General features: G+C 41.2%; 1 protein-coding gene across 2 annotated transcripts in view; it reads left to right on the forward strand.

Moving 5' to 3' along the window:
- LOC148032795 (cullin-1-like) overlaps nt 1-20,114 on the forward strand; it is a 35,189-nt gene extending 15,075 nt beyond the window's left edge. The window contains exons 7-19 of one of the 2 annotated variants that reach the window (XM_087683463.1): nt 522-611; nt 720-800; nt 1,428-1,494; nt 1,631-1,662; nt 17,412-17,498; nt 17,579-17,728; nt 17,826-17,881; nt 17,959-18,079; nt 18,163-18,324; nt 18,416-18,559; nt 18,662-18,880; nt 19,095-19,262; nt 19,340-20,114. In XM_087683463.1, coding sequence (XP_087539589.1) covers nt 522-611; nt 720-800; nt 1,428-1,494; nt 1,631-1,662; nt 17,412-17,498; nt 17,579-17,728; nt 17,826-17,881; nt 17,959-18,079; nt 18,163-18,324; nt 18,416-18,559; nt 18,662-18,880; nt 19,095-19,262; nt 19,340-19,441 — 1,479 coding nt within the window. In that variant the 3' untranslated portion in view covers nt 19,442-20,114. Of the gene's footprint in view, nt 1-521; nt 612-719; nt 801-1,427; nt 1,495-1,630; nt 1,663-17,411; nt 17,499-17,578; nt 17,729-17,825; nt 17,882-17,958; nt 18,080-18,162; nt 18,325-18,415; nt 18,560-18,650; nt 18,881-19,094; nt 19,263-19,339 lie in introns of those variants that run through there. The other variant, XM_087683464.1, reaches the window with a different exon arrangement.
- Nucleotides 20,115-20,407: the final 293 nt, after the last annotated feature.

A 20,407-nucleotide genomic window follows, 5' to 3' on the forward strand; every position in this document is an offset into this window, starting at 1 on the left:
CAGCAGCTCTATTTTCATCAGGCAAGGCTGTCTCATGCTTTGTTTTCTCTAGATGACATTGATCCATAATTCTTTCCCATGTATTGTTTGCAAGGCAAGGCTGATTTGCTCCAGCTACAGCCATTGTAGGCTGCTGGCTTGTGAGTGACAGATGTCTTTTAGAAGTCTCACACACATCGATCTGTGCTTCACGTATGGAAGGGGATAAATGCACAACAGTATGACTGTTGCTATACCCTAAAAATTATGCAAATTCTGGAATAAATATGACATCCATGCAATGCTTTACTATGTTCTCTTTTTTTGTTTCATAGTATCAATTAGAAAAGAAGCTGGCCAGTCTGTTGATACTTTTGGAGTGTTAGGGAAGCTGTTTTTGTGGGAGACACTGTGGGATAGTTTCCTTGTGAAAGTGGATTTTAGTTCAAATTTTAAGTATGATTGTCTTTTTCTCGTCTGGAGGGGGTCTGTGATTCTACAATGAGCATTCTGAAACTAAGGAATGGACTATTTGTTTGCAGAAAGTTCAGCAAGAACTTTTATCTCAGTATGAGCCACAACTGTTGGAAAAGGAGCATTCTGGCTGTCATGCTCTGTTAAGGGATGATAAGGTAAGCATTGAGTTTGTGTTTTATTGTTTCAATATGGAGTAGCAATCTACCTCTCCTTATCTTGGACCGCTCATGAGTTGGGATAAAGTTTTTGTCCCTCACTTGCAGGTGGAGGATTTGTCAAGGATGTACAGGCTGTTCTGTAAAATAACAAAGGGCCTTGATCAGATTGCGAATATTTTTAAAAAAGTAAGTGGTTCCTTTGACTTTTATATGAAGGCAATCTTCTTAATTGATGAAGTGGGCCTGAACATAACAGAGCTGCGGTGTTTAGCTCGCTTTTAGGAATCAGCCGAGGAGTATACTTTGACGTTTTACATAGCTAACATCCATTTTTCTTTTCAGCTAATTAATTGGTGAACCTTTTGATTTATTATACATCTATACCTTGTTTTTCTTTCTCTTGAGATGCGAATGCGTAACAGTAGCTTGCCACTGGACAAAGTGCATCTGACTGTCTTCATAGAATTCTGCTAATAAAAACCCTGAAAAACAAAGACATTTTAAGGGAGAAACTGCCTTATCTAGCCTGGCTGTTTTACAAGGTGCAAATGATGTAGTATGTGTATCAGCTGCACATTGCGGGCATGTGCACTTTTTAAATATTTGGAAGTGTGCAATGGGCTCATTGTCATTATTATTTATTTACCAAAACCAAATAGCAAGACATGTAATTGAGGAGCCTGGTTTTTCCATTGTCACAATGAGAAGTCAAGTACATGCAAGAGAACTCAGAAGCAAAAAAAAACTGTAAGAATGAAAAAACTAGGATATGCTTCTATAATTATAGTTATGGTAATATATTCCTTTTTACAGCATGTGACAGATGAGGGGATGGCACTGGTAAAGCAAGCAGAGGATGCAGCCAGTAACAAAAAGGCAAGTCAAATAATTGAGAGTCTCTACATGATTTTTTTTGAGAAGCTGATTATCTGCAGATACTATGCTGCATGAATTTTGGGTTATCCTTGGGTGTAGTTTCCTTCATTAAGTTAGTACCGTCTTCTTTTTGCAGGTAGAAAAGAGAGATACTGTAGGGGGGACAGAGCAGGTTTGTATCTTTCCTTGGCTTGTCAATCGGACTATACCTTTTTGATTTTTGTGTGGCTTTTAATTGCAAGAAGTCAAATATATGCATTGTATATTGTGAAACTATTGCCCTTGTTTCATTTTGGTGAGTTCCTCGCCAGCATTTTATCTCACTACTTATGGCAATGTAGATATATTCACTTGCTTTCACATTTGCACATAGTTATCGCCGACTAGAACGAGAAATTAACTTTATGATTTATTAAACTTCACCAATGTTTTAATTAAATGAACTTTAATTTTGGTAAACCGAGCTCTTGGTATAGTGACCATTGCTTTGGCAATGAAGGATTTGATAGTGGGAATGCATTGAACAAGTGTAAAGACTATGTGGTATAGGAGAGAGGAAAAAGTAACAAGATGCATTGTGAAACTTTGATTAAATTTGAAAGTTTGCACCTTAGAATTAAGTTATATTGAAAGTTTAGCCCAATAAGCAACTCACTTAAGGCACTTAAGTTATAAAGTAGGCCTTGAGCTTAAGTTTAGTTAAGTGAGCAGCAATTGATCAAGTAATTATTAGCCCTTAATAAAAAAAGAGATTTGATTAAGGAGCAGTTGGTTATTCATTTAGAAACTTTGATTTTCATTATTTGGGGTCCTCTTCTTTCTCATTTGAGTAGTCTAAGTTTGGAGATAGCTATACTTCTCTTCATTGTAGAAATGATAGGTTTTAGTATAGAATGTAAGTTGACAATATGAATGGAGTGTGCATAGGAATTAATCTTCTCCTCTTGGCATGTGGAGTCCACTGGGCATCTTTGTAACTCCATTTATAGCAAGGTATGTTACTGTTTTTGATCTAAAGTTCAAAAAAGTAGGTATTATAGTACTACAGACTAAGATACTCTCTTCTCTTAGGAGATCTCAAGTCTGATGTACTTTCTTGACAACTTTGCTATGAAGAAAGTGATGTTTCCATAGTTTCATCACGAGAAATTCCTCTCTTCATAAGATAAACAATATGGGATTACATGTGAAATATGTAGGACAATTGTCTAGGCAAATGCTCCACAAAATTGGATTTAAATGTTGGCTATCATTTTTAGGGTTTGGTAGGTTGAAGTGCTCTACAGCTTGTAGGAGGCTAACATTCAAGGTGACAAGGCCATTGTGCCTTCAATGTGAGCTTGTGGTTATCTGAGGAGCAAATACATACATTTTGGCTTGCTATAATTCAATAACAATAGGGTTTATACTCGCTTAGAATAGTATCCAACAAGGGGTAAACAACAAAAGATATCACACAGTAGTGGTAATAGGAGTGAGGAACATGAATCTTCTTTTGAAAATCACTCAATATATGGTTTTGAGTTACCGAATGATGAAAATGCTTCAAGATAGCGAGCAAATGAATGTGACTGGTGAGCATGCAGCTCCACTAGTATAAGGTGACAGGGAAGTAAATGTAGTGTTTAGGGCACAATTGGCAAGTGTTGTTAGGAACTTGCCGTATTTGATTCTGCAACTTAAATTTACTGAATTTTATATAGTTAGTTCTTGATGTTATAAGGAAAAAGATTGCTTCGCTTCTAAATATTCAAATGAGGCTCATCGGCAATGTTTTCGGTAAAAAGTGTTGCATACACTAGCACATGTAATACCGAATCTGTAGGAACTCCAGTATGTTTGCCTATTAGGGAATCATGTGCAGCATATTTCTTATGGACAACAAAAAATTTCTTGATTATCTAAGTATCTAGGTTATTTTGGGGATGGATCAGTGTTTCAAGCTATGGCCAGTATCCACCAATGTTGGCATGTAAAATGTAGCTAGCTTTCAACCATATATGCTAAGTGTTTAGGGAGATTGTCATGGAATATTTTAGTCCGAAATGCATACTTATATGTATAACAAAATTGACATGTAGCTAAGAATCCAAATTGGAATGCTTGGTTAGTTGGGTGTATGATAACTTGATACCATTGGATAAAGTTAAAGACTACAAAGAGGCTAGGACGATAGTTAAATTTGAAGCTTTTAATGGTGTGTAAGATAGATTGAAGGTTTTGACCTTTCCTTTTAACAATTTGATGCAATCTTCTATAGGGTTATTTTTTTCGAGCATTTAAAAGTGCGCAATACAACTACTTTTCTTAAGCGATATGCACTTCAGTGGTGGATAACCCTTCTCATGCAAGGCAAGTCACGAGCAACTTGGTTGCATTTTGAAGAGGTTTTTTGATCCCAATGGCTCGCAAGTACTTTTGAAGTGGATGTGACAACTTGCCACAAAGCGGATGCGATTCATTGTGTTGATTTGGAAGAGTATACAAACAAATTTTGGGCAGCTTTGTTGTTAGTTAGCTCTTTTCATGAGGTTACGATGGCTGAGCAAATATAGACTAGTTGTGGTCTATCTAAAGAAATCCATGACTATTGCATTAATACAAAGGTGACTAGTTGTTAAGCTAAACAAAATGCATTACATATTACATCTTAATTAGCTCATTAAAACAACTCCAAAACTAAAAATTACCAAAGTTTCTATCCCATAAGAAAATACCCAAACTTTGGGGGGATCTATATCTATAAATAGGATGTTGCGAAATTGCTTGTCTCATTTCTTGTTTTGTGGGTTGCATCAGTTGTTGTCATCTCCATTCAACCTGTTGCCCTGGTCATCTCTAGCTGTCGCCTTTCACCATGGCGACTCCTATAGGCTGCATTTTCCCAACTTGTTGATGCCATCATAATCTATAGCAGGTCGTTTTTGTGTTTTTAGCACTTTTCTTCATTAGTCTATGCTCCAATGAGTTGTCACTGTACTTGAGATCTGTCTTTGATGGACGATATACATCGACATCTTGCTTTGCTTTGCTCCCAAGAGAACCATTGGCATGTTGCATAACTCTTTCCTTGAGCATTCTATGTATTTTCAATCATTCATTTGTTCCTTATTCAACTATCTTTATTTTGTGTTTTTGTGATAGTGTTTGAGTTCATTGTGTTTTAGTCATGGTTGTATACTCTGTGTTTTCTTTTGCAAATGCTAGCATATCACCACATGGTATTTGAGCAAGTGCACTTCTAAAGAGTTACCTAAGGCTATCGTGGCTTGCTTGGTTTGTTATTGATTATATGGTACGTTACGTGCTGATTCATGATGGCTTAGACCACTTCATCTTGAGATCCGTTGGTGCTTTCTCAAACTACTTCGTCTATGGAGGCTTTGTTGAGGCATCACATTGTTGATTTGGAGAACACTCCATCTATGATCATTTAAGAGGTGCAACTCTTCTTTATCTCATATCTTGAGTAGATAGTCTTTTTTGGCTACACACTTAGTCACTTACTTTTCTATATCTTTCCATTGTATCTAATTCTCACTTAGCTTTGATTTTTTCACTTAGAACAGTCTCGAAAGTATCTCATCATGAAACATTTGGTGTGGAGGTTTTTAAAAAAAATCCTTTTATGTTGGGTTTTATATTTCAGTTAAGGAATGCCATTGCAAGTATTTACCAATCCTAACTAGGCTGAAGGTTTGTTTTTTGGGCTCTTGCCTTGGTGAGTATTGCCTTTGTGAGCATGGAGATGAAGATAGAATCTTCTCTCTTGAGATCGGGACTTGGGCATCCCTTTTCCTTATCTTGGCATTGTCTTTCTTTCCTTATGAGGTGCTTTTTCTCATCATCATTTACTACACTATTAGCTTCTTCTTTTTTCATATTAGCTAGACCTCTACTTTGGTGGTTGCGCCTTTGACACTTGATTAGCATTGGAGCTATTTCTTGAGATCAAGTATGGGCTTGTCCTGATTGCCTTGGTGGCTGACTCTTGCCTTGCTCTTCCAATTGGGGAGTGTTAGGTCTTCCTTCTCCATCCACTATGCCCATTTGTATGTTTTGATTCCCTTGGTGGTGGATTCTTGCCTCACTCTTTCAATTTGGGAGTATCAGGTCTTCCTTTTTCATCCACTAGCTCCATTGGCATGGTGGATTGCTATCTAGGCGATTCTCAAATGGCATTGGAGGCATCTCTCGAGATTGAGATTTGAGCTTGTCTACGCCACTTGGTCAACACAAGAGCACGCATGTTCCACGTACTAGATGAGTGATTCTTCTTAGGCTAAGGATGTTGGGTCTATCTTCGTCATCAGAATACATCATTTTATCTCGATTCTTGGCACCATACACTGATATGAGATCCTCCTTCAGCATTGCCATAAATGGCTGTGAGGGGGTCTCTACCCCTCATTGCTATTTACAGTTTTCGGTATTGTCTTTGACGTCAGCCTCCCTTCCTTGTTGTACCTATCCTTTGCATTGCATAATTATCATCATCTTTGTAAAAGGCCACTTGGGAAAGTGAACAATTTCCCCATGAGGGAAATGGAGTCTAACTAGCCTACATTCCTAAGGATGACCTAGGACTCCTAAGAACCTAGCCCAATGGGGGTGATAACTGAACCAATCAAATTGGCCATAAGGTACTGATTGAGGGGGAGATCAAGAATCCATTGCACCAGCAGCAAGCCACCGATCAACATGGATATCAAGAGATGGGGAACTGCCTACCTCCTTGGAGAAGAATTCCTCTCAATCATCATGGAGTGGCACTAGTGTTGCCGAAAGGGGCTGAGGTGGTATTGGGTCTGACCATTCCTTTATTTTCCCCCATGGGCACAGTTACCCCATTCGAAAAAAGGTTCAAAGTGGTTTAACATCGCCTTTGCAGGTTTTGGGAGGCTACTAGGCAGCTGATAAAGCAACCTTTGTCTGATGCGGGCTTTTGAAGATTGGTTTCATAGATTGCCATAATTCAGAGCATGAGGTTTCTTGCAGGCTCTAGCAATGACATGGTAGTTTTGATTGTGACAAAGTGGAGGAGAGCTGCGGGTTTTCAGCCTAATGTTGCAAGTTCATTTGCGTTTCTTCAGTAACCTCCCTCCCTCCCAGAGAAATATTACTTTTTGCTCATCCTTGGAGGCTTTTCTGAGTTTCCTTCTCCAGCTTCTAGTGTTCCTACATCAAGGGAACCTATTTGGTTGCTCAAGGAGTATATCCTAGTCAGAGGGACACACATCTAGGCATACACTGGTGTCATTTGGAAAGAGTAGGTCACCATTTGGAGACTACAAGAGCTTCATTAGGGACTGCAGACGTTCAGGATGTATGATTAACCCCCTTTTTTTGTTTTGAGAAATGAAGTTGTGGTTTCAGTCTTCCCATCTTCTTCCAGTTTTGCAACACTTCAGAAGGAGAAATCTAGTCCTATTTGACCTTTGTAGGCTCTAGTCTTAGTTGGCTGTTTGTAGGCTGGTTACTACCTATACATCTATATTTTTCATTTGTTGTATGATTAACCCCTTTTTTTTGTTTTGAGAAATGAAGTTGTGGTTTCAGACTTCCCATCTTCTTCCAGTTTTTGCAATACTTTAGAAGGAGAAATCTAGTCCTAGTTTACCTTTGTAGGCTCTAGTCTTAGTTGGCTGTTTGTAGGCTGGCTACTACCTATATGTCTACGTTTTTCATTTGTTGTTGTTGTATATGCTAATGTTGCTATTAGTCTTTCCTTGCATTTCAACTATCGGGGAAACTTTCCGGGTCTTTCTGGCTACTTTTCTTGTGCAATTGCAGAGTGGATATCTATGTTGTGCTTGAATGGGGTGCTAACATTTTTGACAGGCATTTGGGTGCCTACAATGATGCACATATCTTTCGGGGGTCTATTTTTGTTATTTTGCCTCCCTTCTCTTGGGCAATTTTTCCTCATCTCTTACTATAAACGTTTATTACTATTCTAGGCAGATGGTAGTTTCTAACTGACAATTTTCTTCATAGATATTATTTATTCTTAAGAGGGGGATTAGAGGCTTGATGGATGGGCATGAATGGAGCGAACTGGAGAGGCTGGTAGCAGCGAGACAAAGCTAGATGCAGTTGGTAAGGGCCAAATAAAGCTATAAAAAGCTGGATGGAGTGGCTAGCTATGGGTGATGGGCAGTTGATAGCTGGCGCTGGTCTGTTGCCTTATATTTGTTTTTGGGCTATTCTCTTTCGTTTGCGTCCATAGACTCGCCACTTAAGCTTTTTGATGCAGGAGGTGTTGAATAGGGACTTGCACTCCTGAAAACTTTAAAGTGCCTAGATTGCACATATATGTGGCCCCTCGCAAGCATCTTCTCTCTGTTGCCTTATATTTGTTTTTGGGATATTCTCTTTCATTTGTGTCCATAGACTTGCCACTTAAGCTTTTTGACGCAGGAGGTGTTGAATACGGACTTGCACTCCAGAAAACTTTTAAGTGCCTAGATGGCACATGCATGTGGCCCCTCGCAAGCATCTTCTCTCTGATGAGGTGTCTACTTGCATTGGTCATGCATGCACTCTACAAAAGCGCGGGCAGTTAACAGCAAAGATGGCTTCCAAAACACAAAGGCATAAATGTAGTCTGTGACTGTTGTTAAGAATGAAGAAATTGTACCTTTTTAAATGCTTTATTTGTCCTGAATGTTGACACAAATCCGTGTTGACACATATTTTTTAGTGATTGCACTGTGTCTGTGGTGTTGTTGCTGTTACCTGTGCTCATCAGACTCACTTTCCAACCATAGGGCCTAACAGGCTTCCTCGAGCCTAGGAGCCAATAGTAAACGGCTGAGCTTGTATCACAAGAGTTGACATCCCATATGTAATGTGTCTGCTTCTCAAATTGCGGGACACGTCTTAGCAGCCCATCGAGAGGTATATCTAGAAGACGTCGCCCAGCACTCCTAAGGAATGACATGGGTTTTGCAAACTAGGGTCTCTCAAGTGTGCCCCGCAACGGAACTTATCCGGCCGTTCCCACTAGGATCAACCTGAAGATCGGGGTCCTGGCCAACATTGTCTAAGGACATCGTCCGACCTTTCCTAACATTCCTCGTTAACATTTCCTTTGAGGAAAGCTCTCGGCTAACCGAGACCACCCTTCCGTAGGATAGATTCAATTGGTCACATCCACCACGCTTCCCTCGAGGGTTGTCTTAGTTATCTAATTACCTACCACATTATGTTTGACATATAAAGGCAGCTTCCTTAATTAGCCCGTTAATCACAGGTTCCTTTACGTAATTTAGGTCACAGACGCGAAGACAAGATAAAACACTTCCTTAACTTATCTTCAGATTAATGTGTGTCTCTTGCCCATATAGGAGAATTAAGTGCTCTTTTTTGCCTCCTCAGAAAAATCCTTCCGTCTTCCGGCAATAAAACCTGAAGGTTTATCCTTTCAAGATTCCGCCTTGTAACTAGTATCAAGGCCTTGAGATCCCATCTCGAGTCACGTAGAACACTTGTATAAGGCTCGGAGACATTGGGATTTATGGCCAGAGCCCCCACTAGCACCCAAGCGTCCTCCTATGCCAAGTGATTTCCACGGAGAGACCTTTCGCGGCAGGTTCGGTCCACATTCCCGGCGCGGATTCATAACCCCCTTGGTTAGGGTTTGGCGGCTCGCGGGAGGTAGCTAGCGCCATCCTTCCTTAATTATTCCTTTAGGAAATCAACCATAGCTGAAGCAACCAGCATAATAACAATCGCTAGGGAAAACATCCCTTTCGTTTCCATGGCAATTAGTCATCTCAGACCCGGCCATTAACAAACAGTTGAATGCACAACCTTTTGCTTCAAGGCATCGCAATCCCATTGCATGCACAATCAGAATTTTAACTGGATGTATCAAAACACTTGCTTAAGGGATTTACAACCTTTTCAAACAACCAAGCATAACTTGGGTCAACGATCCATTTAGGTTTCGGTCACCAGCTTTAATTAAGCTAGGAGCGTATCCATTTGCGACAGTCCACAGCATGATCGATAAAAAAATTCGCAGGCAATTATACTTATCCCTAATGCACCGGATCTCATGAAGGTCTAGGTTTCTATCCATCGGAAACTATCATTTCATGTGTTTCTTTAAATCATGTTTGCACTGAACTGGGTTAAAAGCTATTATTTTATGTGAAATAATGCGAAGATCTTATCATTTTATGTGCGTAAAAGCTATCATTTCATGCATATAATCTTATGCGAATTCTATACTCTACCGTTTCACGCATGCAACTTAGTGCTTAGAGTAAACAAAAACCCTAAGACTCGTTCTTGTTCCATGCACGTCACCAACCCTTTCATCTCTTCCACGAGAAATAATACCTAATTAATTTTAAAACTTAGAACATGGGTATTGTATTGGTCGCTCTGCTCGCCACTCCAACATTATTGATAGCTTGGGCGCCTACGCTTCCCGCGACTTTCTTCTTGGGAGCCATTCGCCTCGCAGAGATTGGGCAGTGTGGACCTTAACGGTTTTCGGGTCGACAGGTTCGGGTAGGAAAGATCGTTGGATGGGGCCCTTCGCCAAGAGGGTGGTTTGGGTGTGGCTCCTTGTAGCTACTCACCAACTCTCACTCCCTCTCCTTCTTTCTCTCTCCCTCTCCCTTCCTCTTCTTTTCTCCTATCTCCCTACTCTTTCTCTCTCTCCTCCACTTCTTCTTCTTTTCTCTTATTCTCCTACTCTCTCTCTCTCTCTCTCTCTCTCTCTCTCTCTCTCTTCTTCTCCTCTTACTACCTCTTCTTCTTCTTCTTCTTCTTCTTCTCCTTCCCTTCCTCTCTTCTCTCTCTCCTTCTCTTCTTCCTTCCCTCTTCTCCCCCTTCTCTCTCCCACTTCTCTCTCTTCTTCTTCTCCCTTCCTCTTCTTCTTCTCCTCTCCCTTCCTCTCTTCTCTCTCTCCTTCTCTTCTTCCTTCCCTCTTCTCTCCCTTCCCTCTTCTCCTCCTTCTCTCTCCCTCTCCTCCTTCTACCTCTTCTTCTCCTTTCCACTCTCTCCTCTTCTCTTCTTTTTTCCCTCTTCTCTCTCTTCCCTCTTCTCCTCCTTCTGTCCTCCTCCTCTCTCCCTCCTCTCTCTTCTTCTCCCTTACTCTTCTTCCTTTCCCTTCCTCTTCTTCTTCTCCTCTCTCTCCCTCTTCCTTGTTCTCCCTCTCTTATTCTCTTCCACTCCCTCCTCTTCTTTACCTCTTCCTTCTTCTCCTTCTCCTCTCTTCTCTCCCTCTTCTCTTCCCTCTTCCACCCCTTCTTAACATGATCACAGGGGGCGTTGCTTGTCGCTGAAGGGGGGGACCTGTGGACGTTGGGGGGCCGCTGGACAGGATGACGGGCAGGGGGTGGCGCTTGCAGCAAGCGGGGGGACCTCTGGACGAGGAGGAGGAGGGGTGGTCTTTAAAAGGGGGGGGGGCGTAGCTGTCTGCCGCCACCTGGGTGGCATACCCCCCCTTTCCCCCTTCACTCCCTCTCTCTCTCTCCCCGACGTACTGTCGGGGGGGGGGGGGGAGGGAAAAGAAATTATCAAAAAGGGGGGGGGGGGAGTAATGTTACACCATATGACCAACCCACATCAATATGGATGTGTAGGTAAACTCGCCTATGTTGGAGTCTAAGAGTGCATCGCATGATAAAGTGTACAAATGAGCCCTGGGTTCTATTTACAGAGCCTAGCCGCTCTAACCCTAAAGTGCCCTAAGTGTATTCACATTGCAAGGTTAGTTCTAAAGTGCGATCTGCTTGAATGTACTAAATCTTAGGACGCGTTTACACCCAGCGATCCCTAGTTGCCAATGCTATGGGCACCCATTCATAATGTAGAAGAATGTAACTCTTCCCCCATTATAAATGAGTGCTATCCTCAACAATATTGTAAGAGCCGAAGTAAACAATAAGGTGACTCTTAAGCGAGTTGAAACCAGCATTCCTTCTTGGAGAGGGTGGTAAAACCTGATCAAGCACTTAATTACAGCAAATAACAATTGAACCTAAATTGAAATGCTCACTTTACCATAACAATATTGGACACTGGACACCCTGTTGGCCCCAAAATTGGTTCTGCTTGTGGTATTTCTTTCATTTGCCCCTTTTGGTATTTCTTTAAATTGTATTGCTATTGGATGGAATACAATTGAGATTTCACAATCTCCTCCACTGATCCAAAAGCCCCTTGCTATCACAACCGATCAAGCAAGCAACTTGGACCAATTACCTCTTGATCTTCGCCCAAGACTTGTACAAATGAGACCATAAACGGGCCAAATGTTGCTCCAAATCAAATGGGATGGGTTGGCATCTGAAATCCTTGACAATTCCTTAAATTTCAGTTGTTGATTTCAGTATGCGATGCCTTTAATTGATGGCATGAACCCCAATGTGACTATTAAACCCTAATTTTTCAAAGAATTAGGGTTTATAGCAGAAATTTCACTGTTGTCTACCAAATCTGATTGAGGACACCTTCAATTGGCTGAGAAATGCCGAGATACTTAAGAGGATAGGGTGGAGAAGGTGAGAGAACACTGAGATGAGAGAAAAATCAGAGTTTCTTGCAAGAAATGCTCCCAATATGCCCGCTACCTGCTTCAACTAGCAACTAATGCAGTTGCCTGATCTCCAATGGCATGTGGCTGTTGTCGTTTGGAGGAAATGGATGAATTCTGCCCCTAAATCAGAACAACAGCACCTTCTCTCTCCCCCCCACACATAGGCTGAATGTACTCAATGAGTCTCTCTTGCCCCAAACAGCCTTCTCTGCCATCACATGAGCATTCTTGCCAAGTGGCAGCGTTCTAATTTCATTTTTTGGTAATTTTCAACCAATTAATTACTTTTAGGAATTAATTAGTTCTGAAAATTAATTTAAGTCCTTTTGGCTATGCCTAAAATTAAATATGTCCATTCACAATTTGATTGGTTAGACCATTTGCAACCCTAAGTGGTCCCCAACCTTAATTGATTCTTAGATTGACATTAATCAATTAATTAATTAATGCCTAGTCCATAGTGTCACCACTAAGACTTGTTGGCTAGTTAATTGTCCTAGAGCCAAAACTGACACCAATTAACATTAAAAACCCAGTTGGAATAACTTGTCACAACTTTCGCCTTTGACATCCATTGCTTTCTCGGAGCCATTGACTTGTTACCATGAAATATTGCCATGTGCATCACATGTGCCTTTTAACCTTGCACGTTTGATTATTAAATTAATCAAATGTTACTAGCAAGAGTAAAGTACCTCATAAATTTCATGTCTGTGTGACACAAGCATATTGGTTGCAAGTAACCCTTATTATCAGACAATTCGTGCACTTGACCAATAGCTTGGAATAAATGATCCAACATTGGTTGATCCTATTGATCAAGAATTGATACAGGTTTGGTTGGAATATATTGTTAGTAGTCATGTGTGTCTTGTGTGGTTATCTCCCGCCAGTAAGCCTCAATCTGAGTGAGGTGAGGACATTAGGAGCTTTGACATTGTATCATTTTATGCGTTTTAGACACTTTAGATGGATGGCATGTTGGTGCATTTTTTTCGTGTATTTTTGGCTATTTTTAGGGGTTTGACCACGTTTAGGGTTTTTCCTCTTTTTTGGCTATATATAGGTAGTTTGCCCTTTCACTTTCATTATCCATTATCCATTATCCATCATTGATCCTTTGTGATCAACCAACCCTCCTCATTCTCTCACCCCCTTGCTACCATTTTGTGCCCACATTGATGCGTAGAGTTGTGTGTTGGGGCTGATTGTTGTGGCCCTGTACCTTCAGCCATTGCAGCCATATTGTTTCTTCTCTCTTTTGTATTCTCTTCGTCTCCTTTCTTTCTTCTCGTTCACTTTCCTCTTTCCGTTGCGCTCTCTCACATGGTATTAGAGCCATGCGTGGGAGCCAGAGATCTTGAAGAGGATCATGCTGTTCGTGACAAAACTTGCGAGATGCCTTCTACATGTGCTGCAAATCTTGCGTTTGGAGTCAAACAAGGCAGGGTAGCTTGTTTTCAAGCCTTTATAGTTGGGTTTATCAGGGTAGATTTTTTTTTTCGGCCTCAAGCAGCTTTTGGTAGGTTGGACGGCTTGAATTTGCACCTGGGCGGCTTCTACCAAGCTAAGGGACTTGTTTTTTACCCATTCACGTATGCATTTTTAAAGGCAAATCCCATGTCTACTGCATTTTTGGGTTTGTTGAAATAGGCCCCTCATCATTGGTGTTTTTTGTAGATAGTCCCTAGCACACTTGCTGTAGGGACATGCCCTATATTGTTTGTGTTTTTTGCTAGAAGCCCCCCTTGAATTTGTGTTTTGTTGCTGGGCAACCTCCTTTTTGCTAGCCTAAGACTGGGTGGCAACTCTTCTTAGTTCGATGACACCGTTCTTTGTTGGATGGCTGTTTATAGGTGGACAACATCCTTTCTTTGTTGCGTCTCAAACTAGTTGGTCTTTTTTGACCAGAGTGATTTCTTTTTGGTGCTGGGTGGTCTCCATTGCAGGCCCACATTAGAGCAGTTTTGCATTTATTGCAGGGACTCGCTTTTCAGCCACTCCTTGTCCTTGACCAGATTGTGTTTACAGGTTGAAGACTTGTTTTCCTCTGCATTTATTTATTTCTTTCTCTATCCAACATTGTGTGTTCCCTTCACATTAGATGCTCGTCTATCTTGCCTGAGTCAGTTTTCTTTTGTATCAAGGGCTCGACAGATCTCGATTATCTCAAGGACATCTCTTATTGGTTGCTTTTATTCCAGTGGTAGCATCTTTGTTTTTTGCAGGTATTTCTTAAAGAACATCTATGGCCGATGTGCTATGGGGATCGTGTGGTTTGGGATCATCTGATTGACCACCACCTTATTACTCTTTTTTGTTATATTCTTTTGAGGCTTTGGGATTTTGTTACAGTCCCTATACCCTGGCCTACTATGGATCCTCATGATGTTGTGAACACGGATTCGGCAGCTTTATGGGATCGGTTGAATGCCAGAGCCCGCTCTTCTCTCCGTTTGAGTTGTACAGGTTTTGTGCTCGTGCATGTTAGACATATCCGCACCGTTGTAGAGATTTGGAGGAGATTGGCATCTCTCTTTTGGATCCAAACATTAGGGCATTGCTTATCTCGTGATTTGAAGCTACGACAATTTTCTAATGTCAATTCCTTGGTGTAGACATTTCTTCGGAGGACCTAGTTGTGACATTTCTCTCACATCCCCTGTCACTGACATATGATGTACTTTTCACCAGTCTTCACTGACATATGATGTACTTTTCACTAGTCTTCTCCCTTTTTGTAGGTGGGAGACTCTCACTTAGGAGGAGCTAGTTCCATTAGTGCTTGAGCAAGATGCCCGTCACAGTCAAACAGATTCTTGTGGAGCCTGTGCACATGGCCGTGCTTATGTGACTTTATCTACAGGTATATGACAAGCCAAGCATAAGAAAGGGAAGAGAAAGAAGTTGGAGTCATCTTTCGCCTCTAATACACTTTTGTGGGGAAGTGTAGAGGATATCCCACATGTTCTCACTGGGGGAAGACCTTGCACCCTGAGAAGTGCTAGAGGATATACCCTCATCTTTGTCTGGGAGCGAATGGTGGATCTACATCGGAGCCTTTATCTACCTCTTCTTTGTCACCTGCTATTACCACTGAATCATGTTTCTACACATTTTTTGAGTGGAGGAGTCTTTTTTGATTGTCTTGTTTTTTGAGCAGCCTTGGCTCTTTGACAGTGGTGCAGTGTGTCCTATGACTTCTGAGGTGATTTGTTATAGGATCTCTGTCCATTTGAGGGTGTTGTCACTATTGGTGACATTTCTTCAGTGTCTATTAGTGGTGTTGGCACCTTGCCTCTATTGTTAGACCATCCATCGAGCTCCATTTTTGAGACCCTACTCCTGACTTGGGCTTTCCTCTCCTTTTAGTTTATGGTCTTCCTAGTTTCGGGACCGTGTCAGCTATACCGAGCTGGCCATATTTATTGAGGATTTTTCTATAGGAGCCAGTGATAGGTTGGCCGGAGAGGGGGATTATCTGTGCTCCATTTCCCTTCCTTTGTGTAGGGCCCTTCGAGGTATCTTTCTATAGTCACATCCGTTCCGAATTATGCACTATCTATTCCATAGGTTCCATTCCACCCCCTACCATTTCCTTTGGTTGTTCCATCGTACCTCCCATCTCTTTCACAGGGGGACGATATTGGTGATGCAACTATGGATTTCCGGGCCTTTTGTGTTTCAAAGGGGGCTTCCCGGGATTATGAGGAGTTGCTTCAGGTTTCCAGTATACTTTGGGTCTTTCTTTTATGCAACTACTCCTTTTCTTTGTCATTAAGTCACCATTCCTTGCCACTTGGTCATTGGCCTCTGTTGTTTCTATATAGCTTATAGCGTCTTCATTAGTTCCTTGCTATTGTCTGATAGTTAGGTTGGAGGCTTGGCTCACCCATTCCCGACTGGAGTTTTTTGTAGTGATCCGTTTGAGGCCTCTCTATTTCCATTGCCCTTTGGTGGCCTTCCATTTGATTGGATGTTTATATGGATAGGGGTCTTGCTCCTTGGTTGGCTTTCTTTATCGACATACTACATTGGTATTGGCAATCTTCCTACCACCCTCAGATCGGCATCTCCCTTGGCCTTGTGTCACATCCAGGATCTCAGAGGGGGTGTTAGCAGTCATGTGTGTCTTTTGTGGTCATCTCTTGCCTATGAGCCTCAATCTGAGCTAGATGAGGACATTAGGAGCTTTGATATTGTATTTGTCTGTCATTTTGTGTGTTAGACACTTTAGATGGAGGACACATTAGTGCGTTTCTTTTTGTGTACTTTTGGCTATTTTTAGGGGTTTGACCACATTTAGGGTTTTCCCTGTTTTCCACCTTTATGTAGGCAGCCTGCCCTCCCACTTTCATTATCCATTATCCATTATGCATTATCTATTATCCATTATTCATTATCTATCATTGATCCTTTGTGATCAGCCAGCCCTTCTCATTCTCTCATGCCCCTGATCTTGTTTGATGCCCACACTAACATGTAGAGTTGCGTGTTGGGGCTGATTGTTGCAGCCTTGTACCTTCAGCCATTGTAGTCACATTGTCCCTTCTTTGTCCTGCGTTCTCTTTGTCTCCTCTCTGTGCTCACTTTCCTCTTTCCATTGTGCACTCTCACATATACAAGCTATTTCCTCCAAGTATGGGACTTAGTCAATTGGGACAACCAATTCAACCTATTCCAAGTGTTTTGTTAAACTGTTCACATTGGATACGGATGAAAGTGGATGCCAACTAGATCCAAATGGGAGATCATGTAGATCTCCAACTTGCACACGTAAATAGCATGAGCAAACATAGAAAGAGATGTATGGGATGGACATTATACTTACCACCTAGCCATAGAGCTAGACAGTGTCACCCTTGAGCCTTGGGGTGAGTAGCAAATGGGACAAGTCTCAATCGCAAGAGTTGGCGCCCATACCACCAACCCACAACAATAAGGAGTGGCCAAGCCTCCACTGTGAGAATTGGCGCCACATACCACCAACCCACACTAATAAGCGTGTGCCGGTAGAGCCCCCTTAGGATTGCAAGTCCAAGACTGCATTGCACGAAAAGTGCACAAATGAGCCTTGGATGCATTTAGGGGTCCTAACCTCACAAGTGCCTTGAACATTTTCACACCACAAGACCTCTAGCTAACCCTAAAATACCTTGAATGTGTTCACACTATAGGACGCTTTAGCTGCCCTAACTTTTAGGATGTGTTCGCACCAGGTCAATGTTGTGAGCACCCATCCATAATGTCCAATGATGTAAGAGTTGTTTTCTTTATCTTGTAGTGAGACACTCATATTTTTATGTGTTTGTGCAATTGAACATTTGAGCCTATTGGAAAGCTGATCACATGTTTTGTTGCAGGTGTTTGTACGTAACATCATTGAGCTGCATGACAAGTATTTGCAGTATGTAAGCGAATGTTTTGTACACCATTCTCTTTTCCACAAGGTACCGAGTCGACGTAAATACAATTATAAGGTTTCGAGCTGTCTACCTTTTCTGGGGTATTTACCTTCAGCTGCTTGCAGGCTTTGAAGGAAGCATTTGAAGTTTTCTGTAACAAGGGTGTTGCTGGTAGCACAAGTGCGGAGCTATTGGCAACTTTTTGTGACAATCTGTTAAAGAAAGGTGGAAGTGAAAAGCTCAGTGATGAGGCTATCGAGGATACACTCGAAAAAGTATGCCATAACCGTTGTTTTTTTGTTAAGAAAAGGTCTGACATGTCAGTCGATTGTTTAAGATACTGAGAATCTGCTCCATAAATTTTCTTTGTAGGTGGTTAAACTTCTTGCCTACATCAGTGACAAGGACCTGTTTGCAGAGTTCTACAGGTGTTCTATCTCTCATAAGGTCATTATTACTAGTTTGGTTGGCGATATATTTTGTACTTACACTGTTTATGTGACAGGAAGAAGCTTGCTCGGAGGCTTTTGTTTGATAAAAGTGCAAATGATGACCATGAACGGAGTATCCTGACCAAATTAAAACAGCAGTGTGGAGGCCAGTTCACGTCCAAAATGGAAGGCATGGTTAGTAGTCATAACAGAGGAACTTAGGGCTTGCACAGGCCTTTTATGATGCCAGATGTTACAGAAATGCTTGGCTTTTGCAGGTGACTGACTTGACCTTGGCAAGAGAGAATCAGAGTTCATTTGAAGAGTACCTATCTGAGAATCCTCAGTCACACCCCGGGATTGATTTAACTGTTACTGTTCTGACAACTGGATTTTGGCCTAGCTATAAATCTTCAGATTTGGCACTACCAGCAGAGATGGTAAATATTTTCCTTATTAAGCACTCAATGGGGTATGTGCTTCTTAAAATCACCTATTGCAAATTTATCTGAACAAAAAGTGTTTGTACAGGTCAAATGTGTAGAAACGTTCAAAGAATTTTACCAGACAAAAACTAAGCATCGAAAATTGACGTGGATATACTCACTCGGGACATGCAACATCATTGGGAAGTTTGAATCCAAGCCCATAGAGTTGATTGTCACCACTTATCAGGTAGTGTTAGAGTGCATGTGAAGAACTTATTGAACCCTAATAGTTGTTGAGAGTTAATGCACCTGTTGTTCAAGGGATTTCATGTCTTCAGCTCTACTGCAGGCTGCAGTATTGCTTTTGTTTAATGCAGCAGATAGGCTCAGCTATTCAGAGATCAAGGGAGAGCTAAATCTGACAGATGAGGATGTTGCAAGATTGCTTCATTCTTTGTCTTGTGCCAAGTACAGAATTCTGAACAAGGATCCAAACACGAAGTCAGTTGGAACTTCTGATTTTTTTGACTTCAATTCCAAGTTTACTGACAGAATGAGACGCATCAAGGTACTAAAGCAGATCATAACCAACTCCCCTCCCCCTAAACAACAAGAAGAAAAGAAAAAAAGAAAAGAGGAAAAAAGCTGTAGTTATAATGAATATAACAAGGATCTAACAAAGGGAGCCTTTGGTTATAGAGTATTAATGTGCTTTCATGTAGAGTGCTCATGTGCAATGAGATGCTATTCCTACAATACTGATCATGTAATTTTATGTAAAGATACCACTTCCTCCCATGGATGAAAAGAAGAAAGTTGTGGAGGATGTAGACAAAGACAGGCGGTATGCTATTGATGCATCAATTGTCCGGATCATGAAGAGCCGCAAAGTTCTACCACATCAGCAGTTGGTGTTGGAATGCGTGGAACAATTAGGTCGCATGTTCAAGGTAGTCTTTTATGTTCTTTGCTCCGTTATTATAGTTTCTTTCTTCATATGAAAACCTGACAGAAGGTCTTGTATCAGCCCGATTTCAAGGTTATAAAGAAAAGGATAGAAGACCTTATTGCACGAGAATACTTGGAACGTGATAAAGAGAACCCAAACATGTACAGATACTTGGCATGATGTAAATGCAGGAGTCCAAAGGATTCACATTTTCCTCACTTGTTGGGTGTTGCAATTGGATGAATGGGAAGTTATGGATAGAAGATTTATGCATGGGCTATCCTCATACTTGAATAAGAGAGTGGGGTTTTTATGGGCTTTTGCTCGACAATGGCTTTCTTTGAAGTTCAGGGTGTCCATCCATCTTATAAGAACTTGTATTTGGAGGAGCCTTCTTTTGGCCTTCAGTGCAGGTTCTGATCGTTAGACTGATGTTTTGCAACTGCTAGTTGGTCTGTGGGATGAGGAGAGGTCAACTTGCTGAGGAGATGTGCAGTACAGCTACGGTGCCATCTTAAGTCACACTGAATTTTGGTACATTGTATTATTAGACATCTGTCCAGTTTTGTACCATGATAATATTCTACTGAGTTGTTTCTTATTGAGCTTGGAATTCTGGCACTTGAAGAAGATTTTGGACATCAGGTGTCACGTGCAATGATTAAAGTAGTCTGTGGGCATTTAGTTTGTGTTCACTGTCCACACAACATTGAAGCTAAAGCTTCAACTTGCAGTTGAAAGGCAGGTCCTGGGGTGGCATAAAGGTATATTTCCTTTATGGGGTCCAGGACTCTGAATGCACATTGCAGTGTAAAATGAAATAATTAATGCAACAGGTAGAAGTACATGATAATATTTTGGCTGGGCAATGGCTTTTATCAGTAGTAAATTAGTCATTAAATAATTCATCATCATATAGATGAACAAAAATTTCACGTGATATGATACTTATGAGTAAATATGGCTCTTACTTGACAATGTTGGGTTTCATGATAAATATAAATATCTCTAAGTTGCATGTAGGGCTTCCATTGAACATGTTTGTGATCCTGTTGAGTATATCTGAGCATCGAGAATTGTTGCCTATTGTGTGGACTTGCGTGTCTTGCAGATGTGCAGATACGTTCTCTTAGTCAGTATCGATAT

This window comes from Lygodium microphyllum, chromosome 8 (genome assembly GCF_053477565.2).
Source record: "Lygodium microphyllum isolate KBCC chromosome 8, Lygodium_microphyllum_v1.1.10, whole genome shotgun sequence".
Classification (NCBI taxonomy): domain Eukaryota; kingdom Viridiplantae; phylum Streptophyta; class Polypodiopsida; order Schizaeales; family Lygodiaceae; genus Lygodium; species Lygodium microphyllum.